This window comes from Notamacropus eugenii, chromosome 2 (genome assembly GCF_028372415.1).
Source record: "Notamacropus eugenii isolate mMacEug1 chromosome 2, mMacEug1.pri_v2, whole genome shotgun sequence".
Lineage (NCBI taxonomy): Eukaryota > Metazoa > Chordata > Mammalia > Diprotodontia > Macropodidae > Notamacropus > Notamacropus eugenii.
In genome coordinates, this window is record NC_092873.1 from 206418551 (window position 1) to 206438365 (window position 19815).

A 19815-nucleotide genomic window follows, 5' to 3' on the forward strand; every position below is an offset into this window, starting at 1 on the left:
CAAACTTTTCCTATGCAAGAGAGTAGTGGAAAAAAGGTATCAGTATTTTGCTGGAACTGATATTTGCCTCTTTATGCCTGTGACCCAAGGTGCCCATTCTTTATTCCCTACTTACACAGAGTAAGTTTAATTCATTTTTTCTATGTGATAGCTCCTTGCGTATTTGACACAATGAAGTCCCCCTTAGAAGCAGTACGGCAGGATGGATAGAACCTTTTGCTTGGAATCAGCATTGACTCAGTCTGAAACTTAAAAACTTGTTATCTTTGTGATCCTGGTTCCTTCTAAGCCGCCCCACTGCTTATCTTAGCCTCAGTGTTCACATTTGTAAAATGCTGTCTTGAGTATATAAAAGAATATATGCAAAGTGGTCGTATAAATATGAGGTTTTCTTGTTCCTAAATGATCTTTTCTTATGGGAGAGCACCATTGGTGTCCCTATAGAAATGAAAAGGAGGTTCGTACACTGGTAGATATATAAGAGCCACTGGTTCATATATAAGAAAGAACAAAGACAACATCCAAGCATAATTTCCCTTTCTAGAGATCAAATGATCAACAGATAATAAAGTCCAAAGGTCACAGGCAGAAATAGGTGCAATACAGATCTTATTAGGTAAAATAAATTAATAAAATATAGCCTACTTCTAAGTTCAGCTGCAGTGGGTATAAAGTCAAAAGGAGGCAGGTCCACACAAAGCAGGGTCAAAAGGACGAAATGGAAGTAGGAATATAAAGGAACAGTAGGTATTGGAATAATGACTATTTGCTTCATGCAGAATCAATCCTAGGTGTCATCATTCACAGCAACCATGATATTCATTTTTCTCCTATACTCAGCAGGAGTAGCTCAGGCTGGTAGCCTAGGTTTCATTCTCAACTCTTCATTCCCTCTTACCTTTCATCCCACCTTCCTCATATACAACCTGTTGTCAATGATGACCAATTTTTATCTTTGAAATATCTCTTGCAGATGCCCCCTTCTGTCTTTGATAACACTACCCACCTTTGTGCAAGCCCTCATCACTTCATGCTGAGCTTATTTTAATAGCCTGTTTGTTGATTAGCCTGCCAGAAATTTCACCCCAATCCATTTTATCTTCCATTCAGCTGCTAAAGTGATCTTACTAAAGTGTAGATCTAATCATGTCACAATCCTAATCAATAAACTCCACGGGCTCCATATCACCTTCTGGATAACATGTAAAATCCTCTGTTTGATGGTCAAAGCCCTTACAACCTTCCTCTCACCTTTCTAGTCTTCCTGTACTTTTCCCAACTCCCCCACATACTCTACAATAAAATGACTGACATCTTTGCTGTTCCTCCTATACATTCTTCTATCTTTTGACTTCAAGAGTCTTCCCTGGATGTCCCATCATGCCTGGAATGCTCTCTACTCTCTACTCTTTATCTCTCTTTCTTGACTTCCCTGACTTTCTTCAAGTCCAGACTCCAACCCCATCTTCTAAAGAAGGCCTTTCCCAATGTCTCTTAATTCTAGCACATTTCCTCCATTGTTATTTCCATTTTATCCTGCATATATTTTGTTTGTAGATAGTTATTTGCACAGATGTCTTCTCAATTAGATTATGTGCTCCTGGAGAACAGGACCTGGGTATGTTTTTGCCATTCTTTGTATCTCCAATACTTAGAAGAATGCCTAGAACATAGTGGGTCCATAATAAATGAGGACTGACCAATTGACAACTTAATTGGTAGAGAGTGAAGTTACATATTGTGGTGGGTAGAGTACTACAGAGTTTGTAAGCCATAGGTTCAAATTTTCCCTTTGACTCAATACCAAAGTAAGCCAATAGAGAGAGTGCCTACGTTGGTCAAACTGGAGATTCTTAATGTATTGAGATTAACTCAGTGGAAATAATAACAACAGCTAGCATTTGTAGATTACTTTAAGGTTTGCAAAATAATTTACATATATTACCTTGCTTCGTTCTCACAAAAACACTGAGACAGAAGAATTATACTCATTTTATAGATGATGGAACTAAGACTGAAAGAAGTTAAATTATTTCCCTATTCATACAGCTGGTAAAAATCTGTGGCAGAATTTGAAATCAGATCTTTCTGGCTCCAAATTCAGCACTTAAGATGCTAAGTACAATCTGCCATATTGTTGTGTTTTGTCCTTCCTTCTCTAAGAGGAGCATCATCAGGGAGTTGATGACATGACTTACAGTTGACCTTGATTTGAGGGAGAGCTGTGCAAAGTCACCAGTCTCACTTTCTCTTCCAGAGTCATCGGGGTCTAGTGGCCAGATATTCATCAGGGCTACTAGAGATGGCCCAGGGTGCAATGGGAGACCATAATCCTTTCAGGCTAAGGCCTTTCAGGTTCTCACTTTGAGTGAGGCAACACCCATTCAATGATTAGGCCTCTTTAAGAAGTGAGTCAAGGGATGGCCCCTTAAATAAAAAAAAAAAAAATTAAACCGAGAGGGGAAAAACCTCAGGCTTGTTGACCAAAAGAGAAACTCTTACTTATTATTGACATGAACTCTGAGCCAAAAAAAGGGTCCAAAAAATAGCCATTAAGTGATGCTTGGGCAAGGACCTATTGTTGCACAATCTATGAGCACCAGAGTGAAATAAACTTCATACACTTAAAGAGAATCCCTGCAGAAAGAGCACTGGCTCTGGAATCAGAGGAAGTGAGGTAAAAGCCTATGTCTACTGTTTGATCTCTGCATGACATTTTACCTCCTCACATCTCAGTCTCTTCGCTTATAAAATGAGAGAGTTGGATTAGATGTCTTTTGAGGTTTCTTCTTTCTCTAGATCTATGATATTATGAACTTCCTCAGTTTTTGAATTCTGTGTCTGTTAATTTAATTTAAAACCAAAATCAAGTTATATGAACTTTTGTTGCTTTACTTCAAGGTTAGACATAGTTCATAGCAGGACTAAATATGATGGCATGACATCTTACAGTTCCTTAAACTCAATCTTTTTTTAAACCATAAAAAACTTCTTTCTCTTAAGAAGGTCAAGGACAGAAGCATCATAAAACACAGTTGTTTGTTTTTAATATCAAATACATGTAAATGTAATAAAGACCATTCTAATGTAACAACCTCTCAATTATCAAAAATCAAATGCTATATATCATCAGCATGTATCCCATGATCCATTTTGAAAGAAATTCTATTGTTGACTGTGATTATTCGATTAGTGATTATAGAATCCAATTAACTTGAAGAACTGAGATTATTTATGGGACTGAGGTGAATTATTAGAAAGTGTTTAATTATCTGCATTGAAGCTCCATTACATTAGCTTGAATAGTCACTTAAAAAAAAAGAAACTGAGCCAGAATGTGGATGTGAAGAAGTTACTCCTTGAGACTCATTAGGTTATTGAAGAAGTACTAGTGTACAGATGTTCTCCACAACCCAGAAAATCCAGAACAATGACCATCTGTAAGATCACAGTTATAAAGAAGAAAGAGAAAATGCAGCATAGGAAAAGAAAATGGAGTTTCAAAAATTAGGCATAATTAGAACTTCTCTCCTTTCCCTTTTTTTTCTTTTCACATGCACTAATTACTCAGCTCTTTTAACTTTTTTTGCACCATGCTATAGCTGACATAAAAGCTGGTAAGTGTATTCAGAAGCATTTGGTCCATGGTTGAAGAAGAAAAATTTTGTATGCTAAATTTCAGGACACTCTCATCTCCAAGACGAAATCCAAGCCAAATGGCCCTCTTGGCCTCCCTTTACTGGCCTTGTTAGTGCAACTATTTTGCATTAATGGTTAATTTACCAACTTGTTTCTCTTTTCCTGAATGAATTTAAGATTTCAAAATGCATGTTGAGCTGACATTTGTAGAATCTTGCTTTAACACATGCATGTAAAATACAAAAAGCCTATAAAAGTGGCAATTCACTGAAATCATGTGCTATCAACAAGAATATGCACAGTCAGGTGAAAATAATAAAATAGAAATTGCTTCTTTAAATAAATTATTAAGGGTGACATATAATTTAATATTTCATACTGCATGCAATATGCCATGTAAATTATTTTGAGCTCTGGTAGATGGTTCAAATAACCTGTTACAAAATGCTCATAAACTGAAATCCATAAAATTATATGTATAGTAGCTATAAAACTTAATGTTATTTCCATGGCCAAGGGCTTGTGAAAGGGGTTCTTTGAAATCCCTCTGTGACAGTATCTACTCTTGGATGCAAAAACCAACAGCCAAATGCTTTAGCTGGCTTATGCAGAATTTAATAAAATTTGCCCCAAGGTCTCTTATTCTTTGTATAGAAATTGGTCTAGAGATTTCAGGGAAAGAGTTATTAATGTATCTCTCACAACAGTACACTCTGTTATGAGTTATGCTCAATGTTACTTTTACAGGGTCAACTTCTCCGTATTGCTCATAGATATCCGAATGTAAAGTTTGAATAGAATATTTTAAGCAGATAGAGAATCCTGAAAGGACACTGCTAGACTCTCTTTCATAGAACGATCTTTTGACTTTGGGGCATGAGGGATGTATCGGTTGTGTCCTGTTCTGATGACTCAGCTTTTCTGTTCCAAATTGAACAATATAAAATCATGTTTTCTTTGTATGTGCTTGCTGTCAGACTACTAGCCCAAAATGAGTATGCATCTTTATTCCAGATTCATCATCTCACAAGGTTACAGATGACAGTCTTAAACTCAGCTAAGCATTTTGTAAATGTATGCAGCTAGTTATAAGAACTTGATGAATGAATCCTGATTACTAAGTAAATATCTCAGACTACATGCACTAGTGATGATGGACCACTAGTATAATCTTTATATTCAATGGAAAGTATGTTCATTCATTCTTTCATTCATAAAATCATGACATCTTTAGGCTGTCTTATTTCTTTGCAGAAAAGATGAATTCAAATCATCTTCAAAATACTGATATCTGATTTTTTGTTAAAAAGGTTGCATAAGCCTCCAGGGTAATCTATTCTTCATTAAACAAATCTTATGTCAGAAAGTTATTTTTTTTGTTTTTAATCAAATTAGAATTCTGAATACTAGGATTTGTCTCCCATAATTCAGGTAACTCTGACTTAAATTCAAACATTGCTGAAGATCAAATAATAAATGATGATATTCATGCTGTCATCTTATTTCTAGGGTCAAAACTTTCCATCTTAAATTCATATCTCTAGTCCCAAACCCAAAATTTGCCTGTTCAACATCTCTATTTAGATGCCTTGCCATGTTTCAAATTCAAAGAACCTTCATTTATTCCTTCAATACTTGTTCTTCCACTTGATTGCCTTCTGGCATTATCAGCACCATTTCACTAACTATGCATTCCTGAAGTTGCAATTTCTTTCATCTTACCCCTGCATACACACATCCCAATCACCAAATATTGTTGGTCTCGTTCTTATTGAGTCATATGGACATCCAGGCTGCTGGACTAAACAATTGTCAATGTCCTTCCTCGAACAAAAATGATTCTATATCTCACACTTTCCATTGCCATACTTTTTCAGTGTTATGTCAGTTCTAAAAAATCATTCTTTCCTTTTTAGTTTCTTTCTACTGAAATCCTACTTTCTACTAAAATCCTACTCATTCTTAAAGATTTCACTTAAATGGCACCTTCTCCACAATTCTCTCTGTCTACAAGCTGTAACTGATCCCTCCCTTTTCCAAACCTTTATAGCAATCTCTTTGTACCTCCCCTATTCACTTATTCTATTCCGTCATGGACATTATAGCATACGTACCATGTTATAGTCATTGGTGTACATTTTTATCTCTGCTACAAGACTCGAAGCACCTTCTTAATCTCCCTCAGTACCTAGCTCAGTACTTTGCCCATAGTAATAATTAAGTTATGCATAATAAGTTTATAATATTTTTGATTGACTCCCCACCCAAGATTCATAGGATTTTAAATCTACTATATAATAAAATGCACTTTGAAGCTATATTTCATATATTGAATATCCAAATTCACTGACAAAATTCTCCAGTTTTTCATACTCCATCTAGCTAGCTGTATACATTTGCAAAATGTTTAGCTGAGTTTAAGATTATCTTCTATATTTTTCTGAGATGATGAATCTGGAATAAAGATGGATACTCATTTTAGTCTAGCAGTCTAACAGAAAGAAAGTTGAGGATCAAGGAAGTTAAGTGACTCGTCCAAGGTCACATAGGTAATAAATAAATTAAAGGCAAGATTTGACCTCAGGTTGTCTGGCTACAGTGCTAATTCTCTTTCCACTATACCACTAAATGTTATGATCCTATAAATTTAACTATGATTACTAAAAGTCAAAAAGTTTCCATTTATTCCCTAGAGAAATATATGATAATAATGGGTTTTAATTCCTCTGTGAAAATGTCATTTTATAATTGATCTTTTGAGGCCTCCTGTCTTCCTTTTGAAGAGACTTCTCTTTATATGATTAGTAACCTCTACCCCTTGAGGATTTAAAACTAATTCTCATTATAATCTTCCAATCAAGCCCATGCCTCTTCGACCATAGCTTCACCATTTATCTTTCTTTCTCTGCTCTATCCCTTACCAAAAGCTAGCATAAAAAATTGAACTTGCTTTTTTCACTGAATAGCTTTTATTACATTGTAATATTAGAAAAGTCTAAGAACTTTATTGAATTCACTCTTGGAAATAACTATAAAACTGAATGTGCTACACCTCCAGGGATATGTTTGTATATTTTTATAGCAACAACTCCTGAATAATCCAAAGCAATAAATATCTAATAGAATGATTATCTACCATTTGTTCCAGTCCTATGTACCATAAATAACAGTAAAGACCATAGGATATATAACCTTCAAGATGATAGGAAAGTATAAAAAACTAGAGAGTAAGACCAGCCAGGAGGAAATGATGTACAGAAATACACACAAGGCCCATGAAACAGAGTGAGAAAAAAAAATCTCCTTATCAAGCTTATTATTTTCTTCCCCATAGAACTATTACAACTTGACCCACACTACATTCTTCACCTTTAGCATTGTTGCAGTCATGGTCCTGAACCAGCTAGTGCTTCGGATATTGCTTATTATCTTCGGACATTCAACTTGATGATATGCATATGAATTACCAGTAACATATCTTGCCTTCCCGCATGAATATGATGCCTCAGATCTAGTGGAGGACATTCCCAGTACAACAACATCCTATCTCCACTCCAATATACCCCCCAAAGGGTACCAATCCTTCACTACTAATGAAACTGAAAATAGCTAAAATCTTCAGTATTTCAACATTCAATTTAGATAATGGCACTAGGCAAATCAGGAACTTTGTTCATAAATGATGAGCTACTCAATATGGAATGAATCAGTTATACAAATTTCAGACTAATTGTTTAGCCTATTAAAAATTAGCAACAGAGAAGGAGAAAGAGAGAGAGCGAAAGAGAGAGAGTTTGTTTTACCTTTTTTTTTAACCTCGACTACAGCTTCCTTCTCAGAAGTTTTCTTCTTGCTATCTTCCTTTTCTGATATGGGAACCAAAAAAAAAGAGTTTTTTTCCCACATTTAAACATTACCAATTCCAAGCTTATAAAATTTAGAATCCTCATTGAGTCTATTTTTGAGGAATTTGAGGTCTTAGGTAAGAGTCACTGGGCCAACAAACCCATCATAAATAAATTCAAAATTAAAAAATGAAAGTCATCAGTGAATGATTTTAAACCAAATATTACACTGATTTCATGAGGGAAGGATTGAGAAGGGAGAAAGAACATCAAGATACAAAGAAAGAAGATTTATCTTTTAGGGGTCATTTTCTTGTTAAAAATTAAAAAAAAATTTAATCATTGAAAATATTAAATTGCATTATTTCATTTTGGGGGCATCTGTAATATCTTTACAATAATGTAATGTCATATTCTTTGTTAGGCATATATAAGTGTAAAGGGGTTGATCAGAGTTACTGCTGGTCATTTTGATGAGTTGAGTTCCCCTCCCACCAAATTCGTCTGATTACAAAGCATAGATCTTTGTTGGATGGCACCTCCCTTTGAGGTAGAGATTCCCTAGCACCTTCCTGAGAGGATACAAATGGCTTCTGGGATTATTTCTAGTTACTGCAGATGCATCAGCCAAATCATCAGAATGACTTGACTGTGAAGGTAATTTTCATTAATTTATCTAGATAATTCCTTTAATTTTGCTTTAATTTTATGTACAAATGCATATATATGCATATATACATATTCTATATGTGTGCATGATGAGAGAAAGAAAATTATAATTACATCACACTATTTTGTTAGGTTATATTATATTATGTTGTTATGTTACATTATATTATGTTATGTGATATCATATCATATCATGTCATGTCATATCATATCATATTATGTTATATTATATTACATTAATTATACCATATCATACCATACCACATTATATTATATGGTATTGTATTATGTTGCATTATATTATATTGTGTTATGTTATACCATATCATATCATATCATGTCATGTCATATCATATCATATTATGTTATATTATATTACATTAATTATACCATATCATACCATACCACATTATATTATATGGTATTGTATTATGTTGCATTATGTTATATTATGTTATGTTATATTGCTATATTATATTATGAAAGACACCCTGGCATAGTGGAGACAGTGCCAGCCTTGAGGCCAGGAAGTCCTGGGTTCAAGATTTGTCCATTAAGGCCATGTGATCATGAGAGCAACCAAGGTACAACATCTTCCAAAAGCTCTTTATAGTTGATGATCCACATATCTGTATCAGTAGAGATAGTTTCCATACTAGGGCATTAAGAATAAAATGAGGACTTGTGTGTGTGTGTGTGTGTGTGTGTGTGTGTGTGTGTGTGTAGACTGCTTCTAAACCAAATATGTTACAACATGCTACACTATGCTGTACAGTATTATACTACATTGTAGGCAATTAGATGGCACAATGCTTAGAAGTGCAGATCTTAGAGTCAGGAAGACCTGAGTTCAGATCCCACCTCAGACACTTATTGTTTAGCTGATTGTATGACCTGGCTGTGTGATCCTAGGCAAGCCACTTGACCTCTCTCAGTCTCAGTTTCCTGATCTGTAAAATAAAGATAGTAACAGTACCTACCTTTCAGGATTATTGTAAGGATCAAATGAGAAATCATATGCACACTGCTTTCTAAATCTTAAAGCATTATATAAATATTATCATCATCATCATTAGTATTATTTCAATAAAGTCTTATAGCAAGATCTCAGAATGGTATGCAGGTAACTCCAGATACTCAAAGTCTATGCCATTGGAACATAAGCTCTTGATAGTACTACGAGGCTGGTGAATCTATATATGTATTGCCCTATAATCAACTGATGGCACTGAAGTATATTATATTTTATTATATCACATTTTACAATCTAATGTTACAATGTTTTTCCATTCCAACATTTCAAGCATCTGTAATTTTGTCAGTGTTGGTAGTTCCTCCACAAATGGAGGATGCAGCTTCTTTGTAATTGAGTGGATCACCTTTGAGAACTGTCTTAAAGAAAAATTCTTTACCCTGCAGCCAAACTGGAGATGAGCCTCTCTGAACTTAACTCAGCACTTAATTCAGACACGCTTTTGATAACTGCAACCATACTTCTCCAGCTTTATCAAATCATATAGAGCTTTCTCTGTCAGTTTCTATCATGCTAGAGAAAGATTTTAAGTATATCTTGATATTCTTTTTGAGAGCCTGGACTTCAAGAGTTTAGAATTTACTAGGAGTATTTTTTAATAATATTATATGTTTTGCTGTATTTGTAAGGTATGATATATATTCTGTTTGGATCTGTACTAGATATAGCTATAAATTGTAGATATAAATTTAAATAGAGATTTAGATGTTAAGGTGTAGTAGCAGGTTAGCTGCAGGTTGAAATACATAAAAACATCCCTATGCCAATCTGAATATTTAGCAATGGCCTGTAATAGCATTGGTATGGGGAGCTCCCAGTATGGAATCTCCCTCTGCCTGTGTAGCAGTGCACTATTCTTTCTCTAATTTGTAGCCTAAGTAAGCTGTCTGAGAGCTTAAGCGATTTATGCATGGTTACAAAGTCATTATGTATCAGTGGCAGAACTTAAACTCAGGAACTCAGGTCTTCTTGACCCTGCTGATTTATTCTTTTATAAAATACAATGTTTTCAAATATCACAATATGGTTTTATTTCTAAAGGGTACAGCAGTTATTAGGATAAGACAAACCTTCAGTAAAATCAATAACACTGTCTTCCAATTAAATAACAACCTCCGATAAAAATATAAAGAGCACTTTAAAATGTATAGGCAACCCTCTTCTCTCAGGTCTTTCCTCTTGGCACCGTGGGTCACTGGAGCTACCCTCGCAAATTTGGCCAGGGGTCTTGGTCGTGCCACATCCGTTCAGATTGGCATGGCCTGATCTGCAAGTACCACATGAACATTTGTCGCCAGTGTTTCTGGCAGTATGTGAAAGACATCAACTTCACCTGGTTGAAGTTATATTTATGGATCTTGCTTCAATGATTATATTGACCACCAGTGACTACCATTTGATTGGATTCCAGACAACTATTTGATCTACCCACCTAAAGATCCATCCTGTTGTGTACATGATGTGCTAATTTGCATATATAATTTTAAAATGTCATCCTCAAAATAAATAAATAAACTGTACAAGCAACTTTAAAATTCCCTTACCTTTCTTAGTTTCAGAAGCTACTTTCTTCTCAGGAGTTTTCTTCTTTTCTTCTTCTTTTCCTGAGGAAGGATTTATAATCTATTATTTCTTATACATTAATACCGAAATTACAGATTACACTTTAAAATAATCTGATATCATAATTTTAGCAATAACATTGTTGGACCATGGAAGTGATTAGAACATGACCAAACCATAACATTCACAAATAAAAAAAAATCAGTCTTTACTAAAGAATCTTCATGTAAACTAGTAGTATTCTATATTTTTAAATGTTTTCATAGTCTTAATAAGCATAGTCCACATTCACATATTAACTGATTTTACTTTTAATGTCTCTCCTAATTTGCCTCTAACAAAATGAAATTTGGGATCCTGTTACATGGTTGTTTCCTAAGTCAACAAGCCAACAAATATTTATTTTTAATATATTTTAATTCATAAAATTTTCCCAATTACATACAAAAAATAACAATCTTTTTTCAAGTTTTGAGTTCTAAATTCATTCTTTCCCATCCTTCCCCCCTTTTTGAGAGAAAGCAATTTGATATCAATTATAGATGTGAAGCAATAAAAATAATTTCCATATTAGCCATGTTGCAAAAGAAAAAAAGAGGCAAAAATATTACAAAAAGAAACTTTTAAAAAATACACTTCAATCTGCATTCAGAGTTCATCAGCTGTTTCTCTGGAAATGGGAAGCATTTTTCATCATAGGTCTTTTGGAATTGTCTCAGATCATTGCCCTGATCAGAGTAGCTAAGTCTTTCACAGTCTATCACCCTTACAATATTCCTATTGCTGTGTACAATGTTCTCCTGGTTCTGTTCACTTCACTTTGCATCAGTTCCTATATGTCTTCCCTAAGATTGTTTTGGCTGCAACCCCATGAATTTTGGAATATTGTCTCATCATTGTTATTCTCTTTAATTAAATTATTCAGTGTTTCTTGGTTTTGTTCTCTGACTCATTCATTCTTTAGAATTAGATTATTAGTATCCACTTAATTTTTTCTGCCTATGCTTCTACAGCCCTTTATTAAATGTAATTTTATTGCATTATGGTCTAAAAGGATCATAATTTAATAACTGAATTTAATTACATAAAATATATGATAATAATTGCAAATTGAATTTAATTTTTCTTCATTTTGTTGAGAGATTTTTATGCCCTAATACATGTTCAGTTTTGGGGAAGGTGCCATCTGCAGTTGAGAAAAATATATACTCCCTTCTATTCTTAATCAGTTTTTCCAGTGATCTCTCATATCTAACTTTTTAAAGACTCTATTCACCTCCTTGACTTATCTCTTCTTTTTTTTATGGTCAGATCCATCTCACTATGAGAGGGGAATGTTGAGATTCACCATTAGTATAGTTTTATTGTATATTTTCTCCTGCAATTCATTTAACTTTCCCCTTAAGAATGTGGATTCTATTTGGTGAATATATGTTTAGCACTGATATTACTTCATTATTTATGGTACCTTTTAGTAAGATACAGTTTTCCTACTTTCCCCTTTTAATTAGGTCTACTAGGTGGTGCAGTAGATAGAGGGCTTGGCTTGGAATCAGGAAGAACTCAGTTCAAATATGGCCTCAAACATTTACTAGCTGTGTGACCCTTGGTAAGTCACTTAACCCTGTTTACTAACTATGCATTTTCCCCCATACTACTTTCTTCTGCTTATTCTTCTTTCTCTTTCTTTTTATCCTGTCCTTCCTCTAAAGTCTGTTTTGTTTCTGACCAAAAGCTTCTTTCATCTGCCTTTCTTTTTATCACTCCCATTTCCCTTACCCCCTTCTGCTCCTCCCCTGTTGGGTAAGATAGATTTCTATTATTGAATATGTAAATACTTTTATTTTCTTTTTGAACAAATTTAGATGTGAATTTCAAGCTTTATCCACCTTTTACCCACCATTTTCCCTTCCACTGTTAGAAAAAAGAAATTTCCTCATTCTTCCTCTCCCTTCCCTCTTCTCTCAATGTATCCCTCCTTCTTACCTATCCATTTTTTTACATTGTCCCAGTATAATCAGCTCACTCCTACACCCCTCTGTTTTTGTAGAATCTTTCTACCTACACCAATAATGATAAAGTTTTCAGGTATATGTGTCATCTTCTGATAAAGAGAGGTAAACAATTTAACCTTATTGAGTCTCATGATTTCTCTTTCATGTTTACCCTTTTATGCTTATTTTATGTCATATTTGAAAGTAAACTTTTCTATATAGCTCTGGTCTTTCCATCAGGAATGGTTTGAAAGGTCTCTATTTCATTAAATATTTTTCCCCCTCCTATGAAGCATTATATTTGGTTAGGCTGAGTAGGTGATTCTTGGTTGTAATTCCAGTTCTTTTGCCTTTAAGAATATACTATTCCAAGTCCTCTGATCCTATAAGTTACTGTAAGATCCCTTAACATCCTTTAGTTGCTAAATCTTGTGTGATCTTGACTGTAGCTCCTTGGTATTTAAATGGTTTCTTGCTGGCTGCTTGAAATATTTTCTCTTTGACCTAGGAACTCTAGAACATGGCTATAATATTCCTGGAAGTTTTCATTTTGGAATGTCTTTCAGCTAGTGATCAATGGGTTCTTTCAATTTGTATTTTCCCCTATAAATTTAAGATATCATGACAGTTTTCCTTTATAAGGTCTTGAAATATGATGTCTAGGTTCTTTTTTTGATTGTCCCTTTCCGGTAGCCAGATACTTAGATTATCTCTCCTCAGTCTATTTTCCAGTTCAATAGCTTTTCCAATGAGAAATTTTTCTCAGATATTTTTCTGCTATTCCTTCATTTTTTTGACTTTGTTTTATAGTTTCTTAATGTCTCTTGGGGTAATTAACTTTTACTTGGCCAATTCTAGGTTTTATTATTTTCTTCAGTGAGTTTTTGTACATCTTTTATCATTTGGCCACTTCTACTTTTTAAGCAGTTACTTTTATCAGTGAATTTTTTTTTACTTCTTTTTTCAATGAGTCAAATTCTAGTTTTTTTCTTTTACTATAATTAATTTATTTTCAGTTTTCAACATTCACTTGCACAAGATTTTGAATTCCAAATTTTTTCCCCATTTCTCCCTGCTCCCATACCCAGACAGCATGCACCCCATTCACCCCTTTCCCCAATCTGCCCTTCCTTCTATCACACCCCTTTCTCCAATCTCCCTCCCCTCTATTTTCCTATAGGGCAAGATAGATTTCTATATCACATTGCCTGTACAACTTATTTCCCAGTTACATTCAAAAACAATTTTTAACATTCAGTTTTAAAGCTTTAAGTTCCACATTCTCTCCCTTCCTCCCTAACTATCACCTTCATTGAGACAGAAAGTAATTCAATAAAAGTCAAATGTGTGTAACCATGCAAAACACTTCCATAACAGTCATGTTGTGAAAGATTAACTACATTTCCCTCTATCTGTTCTGCCCTTCATTTATTCTATTCTCTCCCTTGACCTAACTCCCACAATAGTGTTTGCTTCTGATTTCCCCTTCCCCTAATCTGCCTTTCCTTCTATTATGCTCCCTCTCTTATCTCTTTCCCTCCACTTTCCTACAGGGTAAGATAGATTTCCATACACAAATAAATGTGTGTTATTCCCTCCTTAAGCCAAATCCAGATGAGAGTAAGACTTACTTATTCCCTCTCACCTCACCCCTCTTTCCCTCCATTGCAAAAGCTCTTTCTTGCCTCTTTTATGTGAGATGATTTGCTATCTTCTACTTCTCCCTTTCTATTTCTCCCAGTACATTCCTCTCAACACTTAATTTTCTTTTTTAGGTATCCTCCCTTCACATTCAGCTCACCTTATGCCTTTTCTGTACACACACACACACACACACACACACACACACACACATATATGTATATATATACATACACACATACATAAATACATACATATATACATATACATAAGTACACATATACCTTCATATGCATAATATATACATACACACATATATATTCCCTCTAACTACCCTAATACTGAAAAAAGCCCTCATGAGTTACAAATATCATCTTTCCATGGAGGAATGTAAACAGAGTGACTGTAGTCAGTCCCTTATGGCTTCTGTTTCCTGTTTACCTTTTCATGCTTCTCTTGATTCTTGTATTTGAAAGTCAAATTGTCTATTCAGCTCTGGTCTTTTCAACAGAATGCTTGGAAGTCTACCTCATTGAAATTTCAAGTATTACACTCACTTTTGCAGGGTTGGTGATTCTTGGTTTTAATCTTACCTCCTTTGACCTCTGGAATATCATATTCTAAGCCTTCTGATCCCTTACATTAGAAGCTGCTAAATCCTGTGTTTTCCTGATTGTATTTCCACAATACTTGAAATCTTTCTTTCTGGCTGCTTGTAATAATTTCTCTTTGACTTAAGAACTCTGGAATTTGGTTACAATAATCCAAGGAGTCTTCCTTTGGGAATTTCATTCAGGAAGTAATCAGTGAATTCTTTCCATTTCTATTTTACCCTCAGGTTCTAGAATATCAAGGCAGTTTTCCTTGATAATTTCCTGAAAAATGATGTCTAGGCTCTTTTATAGATCATGGTTTTCAGGTAGACAAATAATTTTCAAATTATCTCTCTTGGATCTATTTTTCAAGTCAGCGATTTTTCCTATGAGATATTTTATATTGTCTTCTGTTTTTTCATTCTTTTGATTTTGTTTTATACTTTCTTAATTTCTCATAAAGTCATTAGCTTCCATTTGCTCCTTTCTAATTTTTAAGGAATTGTTTTCTTCAGTGAGTTTTTGGACCTCCTTTTCCACTTGGCCAACTTTGTTTTTAAGACATTCTTCCCTCATTGGCTTTTTGTCATTTGGGTTAGTCTTTTTGTAAAGGTGTTATTTTCTTTAGCATTTTGGGGGTCTATTTAACAAGCTGTTGAATCATTTTTTCATGATTTCCTTGCATTGCTCTCATTTCCCAATTTTTCTTCTACTTCTCTTACTTGATTTTCAAAATCATTTTTGAGCTCTTCCATGGCCTGAGACCTTTTCATATTTTCCTTGGAGGCTTTGAATGTAGGAGCCTTGACAGTGTTGTCTTCCTCTGATTGTATGCTTTGATCTTCTTCATTGTGAGAAGATAGCTTTTCACCAAAAAGGTAACCTTCTATAGGCTTATTTTTTTCCTGTTTGGTCATTTTCCCAGCCAATTAGCTGACTTTTGAGCTCTTTGTTAAGTGAAGGATGTACTGCCCCAAGTTTCAGTGGGAAGGGGTGTTGCACCTGTTTTTAGAGATATCTCTAGGGACCTGTAAATTCTTGGTTCCTCCAAAATAGTATATCAAAGGAGAGCTGTTTAATCTTCTCCTGGACTGCACTTTGATCTGTGAGCAACCAGAAGCACTCTTTTCTGCTCTGTAACTGTGAATAGGATTCCTTCGCCACAGCAGTCAACAGCTCTCTGCCACTCCAGTGCTCCTCCTCGCCCCAGGATCACTACTCAGGACTGCGATCCACATCAGTTGCTTGATTCCACCATTTGTCATCTGAGAGTTCCAGAGGCAACCACCACTGCAGCAGTGGTTGCTGCCACTCTGAAGCCCAGGTTGGGGCTCAGGCTGGACCCTATTCCTCTCTCACCCAAGTGAGAGAACTTTTTCACTGACCTTTGAATCTGTCTTTGGTGTTTGTGGGTTGAGAAGTCTAGAAACCACTGCAGCTGCCAGTGATTCAGTGCCCTGTGGCCTGTTCCAGTCCCTTCTGTACTGGCGCAGTCCATGTTGGGTTTACACTGCTCCAAGTGCAATGCAATAGACCCTTCCTGTCAGTTTTTCAGATTGTCTTGGGCTGGAAATCTGTTTCACTCTAATTTTGTGGCTTATGCTGCTGTAGAATTTGTTTAGACGAATTTTGATGGGCATTTTAAGGAGTTTGGGAAGAGACCTCAGGCAGGTCTCTGCCTCTTCTCTGCCATCTTGGCTCCACCCCCTAATTCTAGTTTTTAAGGTACTATTTTCTCTAGCACTTTTGTCCCTTTTACCAAGTTCCTAATTTTTTTTTTAATAACTTTCTTCCTTTGCTTTCATTTCTCTATCATTTTTTCTTCTAACAATGCCATTTGATTTTAAAAATCATCCTGGGCTATTCCAGGAATTCTTCTTGGGTTTCTGTCTAATCCACACTTTTTTTAGACTATTTTGTAACTGTTTTGATGTTGTCTTCTAAATTTCTCTCTTGATCTTCCCTGCTACATAGTAGCTTTCTATGGCCAAGTTCTTTTTTGCTGTTTTTGTTTTCTCAATTTTCCACAATTTTTCTTGACTTTGAACTTTATGGTAAAGTTGGGCTCTGTTCTTGGCATTGGGAGGGGGGTTAGGGCTGGGCAGAGATTGGCACTGTATCAAGCTTTAGGTTTTATCACAGTGCTGTTTTCAGATGTAGTTCTAAAGTTTTGGAAGTTTTGGGTGCTTTCAAGGTATTGTAATCTGGTGAGATGATTAGTAATTGTTCCTGGTTCACACTCTGGTCCTTACTCAGAAAGAGCTCCTGAATCCTTGGGATTGCAATTGACTCTGTTCCTTGGGGCTTCCACTCCTTCTTTAACTAAGCATTCCTCTTCACCCTTGAACTATAACCCACGAATGGGTATAGGCAATGGAGAAGCCAAAAAATGTCTGTTCCTGTGTCCAGAGATAGCACAGATATGTGGTTTCTCTCTGAACCAGTTGCCAGGTTCCTTTACTGCCTCTGACTTAAGAGTTCCCCAGATTACTGCTACTTTTTTCACCCCAACCTGGTCCCAACAGTGGTATTTTATCTATTTTGGCTTCAGGTTAGTATTCACCCTTATGTGATCTCTCTTTCCAACCTCCTAAGTTGTTTTCCCATTTTTTTGACTCTGCCTTCCAGAACTCAATTTGAGGAATTATTTTAAAGTCATTTGGAGATGACTTTAGGAAAAGTTAGGAAAGCTCAGATGAGTGCTTTTTCTACTCAGCCTTCTTGGCTCCACCCCAAAAGTCAGAAATATTTTTAAGAACTTACTGTGCACCTGGAATTGTGCTAAGCACTGAAATATAAATACAAGTAGAAAGAAAGACATTCCTTCCCCTTAAAAAACTTGTTTTCTAACAGAGAAGACATTTAAAAGGAAGCTGAGAAGAACGTGGTAGTTGTCCAGCTCTGGGGATGGTAGAACAAGTCCAAAAAGCCTATAGAACTCCATTTTACAGATACAAAGGTTAGTCAGGTCTAGCCTTTGCATCCTTAAAATGGAGGTTCTATAAGAGATGAGGCCATAGGAAAAGCCTTTTGCCTTCATTTTCCCATCCAAGCAATATGGTACAAAAACAACAGGGCTGCACTTCCAGAAGAATCTTTTGTTTTTTAGAAGTATGTTCTTGTATTTACCTTTATTTTAAATTCAATTTTATTTTCAGTTTCAAATTCTCTCCTTTCCCTCCCGCATATTTGAGAGAGCAAGAAAAATAGAATTCATTATGCATATGTGTAATCAAAGAAAACAAATTTCTGCATTAGTCATGTTCTGAAAAGAAAAAAAGGCAAGAAAAATAAAGAAGAAAATATGCTTCAATCTGCACTTTGAATCAATGCGGTTTTCTAACTGAAGTTGTATAGTATGTTTCATATGGAGTCTTTGGAATTGTGGGGTTTTTTTTATGTTGATCAGAGTCTAAGTCTTTCAAAGTTGCTCATCTTTATACTATTGCTGTTACTGTGTAATTTGTCCTTCTGGTCCATCTCATTTCACTATGCATCAATTAATACATCTAGAAGATTGCTTCTTAATCTACAGTTGCATATTGACGTTAAAATGGGAGCGCACAGCTCAACACTCAGTGTGATATCTTCAATTTTCAAGAGAATTGGATCCCCTTTTCTCAGATCTGAAAAATTCCTGGGAGAAAGATACTTATCCCAGCAATAATGAAAGAACAGATGGGAATTGTAGATTTTTTTTTTTTTTTTTTGTAGAGGTATAGCCATTTTAAAAAGGACATTCAAAAGAATATACAGATTCAGCAGCTAATGAATATTTGGGCCTTTTGAGACTAAGGATACATTGAAAAGAATACGTCATTATTAAATGCTATTCATAGGATCATAAATTTAGAGCTTGAAAGAACTTAGAAGATTTCCAATAAAACCTTTCAGTTTGCAAATGAGGAAGTAAGGGCCAGTGATTTCCATAAGATCACCTGACTGACATTCTTTAAATGACTAGAAGTTTTGTGGTGATTTTTACTACCTTTCTCTAGAAGGAGGATTTCTCTACCCCTTTTTCATCTTTAGTCTCAGGTACCAGAGTTAAACTCTTAAATATTTCATTTACCCATGACTGTTGCCATTCCTAGGAAACTCAATGAGGAGTTCAAATGTGAACACCCAAGCTAAGTCTACTAATGACTGCATCTAATTTAATACAGGAATTAATTCATGCCCTTAGGTCTTGGACTTTTTTACCTACAGGATCAAAGACAACATGTTCTGTCAGTGTTAGAAGCTATAATCAAACAAAAAATGTCTCTACAGGATTTCAAGAGTTAGTCCAATGTCTTATACAAAAATATATTCATACCCTGTCTAAAGTAAATGCAGTCTACTATCATAGCCCCAGCAAACAGAAATATAGTCAAGAAGTCAATTTTTGCTAATTTCATGTAGTCCAATGTCATCCTATTTTTCCTTGAATATTTTCTACATACTAAGTAGTTAATCCCCAAATAAACACACTTGCAGAGAATTATCATCATATTCAAATTCACAGGAGTAAGCCTTCTGTGACTGGGGATTTGCCTAAATTATAAATAATTGAAGTAACAGAAAAGAACAGAAGCCTAAGAGTCTCCCCCCAAAATTGGGTCTAGGCCCAGCTCTGCAAGTTCCTCCAATTTTGCCAGTATGTGACCTTAAGCAAGTCACTTCTATGATTCAATCCTCAGTTTCCTCAAAGGGAAACTGAAGGGGTTGGGCTAGTTGGGATTTCTAAGGTCCCTCTCTAAGTTTTATGGCTTCTATCACAACACATGCTTGAACAGACATTTACAGAATATTAGATTTTGTCATGAGAGTCTACATGGTATCATGGATCCAGAGTA

The 19815-nt window shown here is 35.2% G+C and overlaps 1 protein-coding gene across 15 annotated transcripts in view; it reads right to left on the reverse strand.

The window, feature by feature from the left end:
* Positions 1 to 19815, reverse strand: part of TRDN (triadin) — a 561781-nt gene that overhangs the window by 290599 nt on the left and 251367 nt on the right. For 11 of the 15 annotated variants that reach the window (XM_072643205.1, XM_072643202.1, XM_072643201.1 and 8 more), the window contains 2 exons: positions 10731 to 10790; positions 7443 to 7505 (listed from right to left, as the gene is read on the reverse strand). In XM_072643205.1, coding sequence (XP_072499306.1) covers positions 7443 to 7505; positions 10731 to 10790 — 123 coding nt within the window. The remainder of the gene's footprint in view (positions 1 to 7442; positions 7506 to 10730; positions 10791 to 19815) is intronic. The other 4 variants (XM_072643208.1, XM_072643207.1, XM_072643206.1 and 1 more) reach the window with 1 other exon arrangement.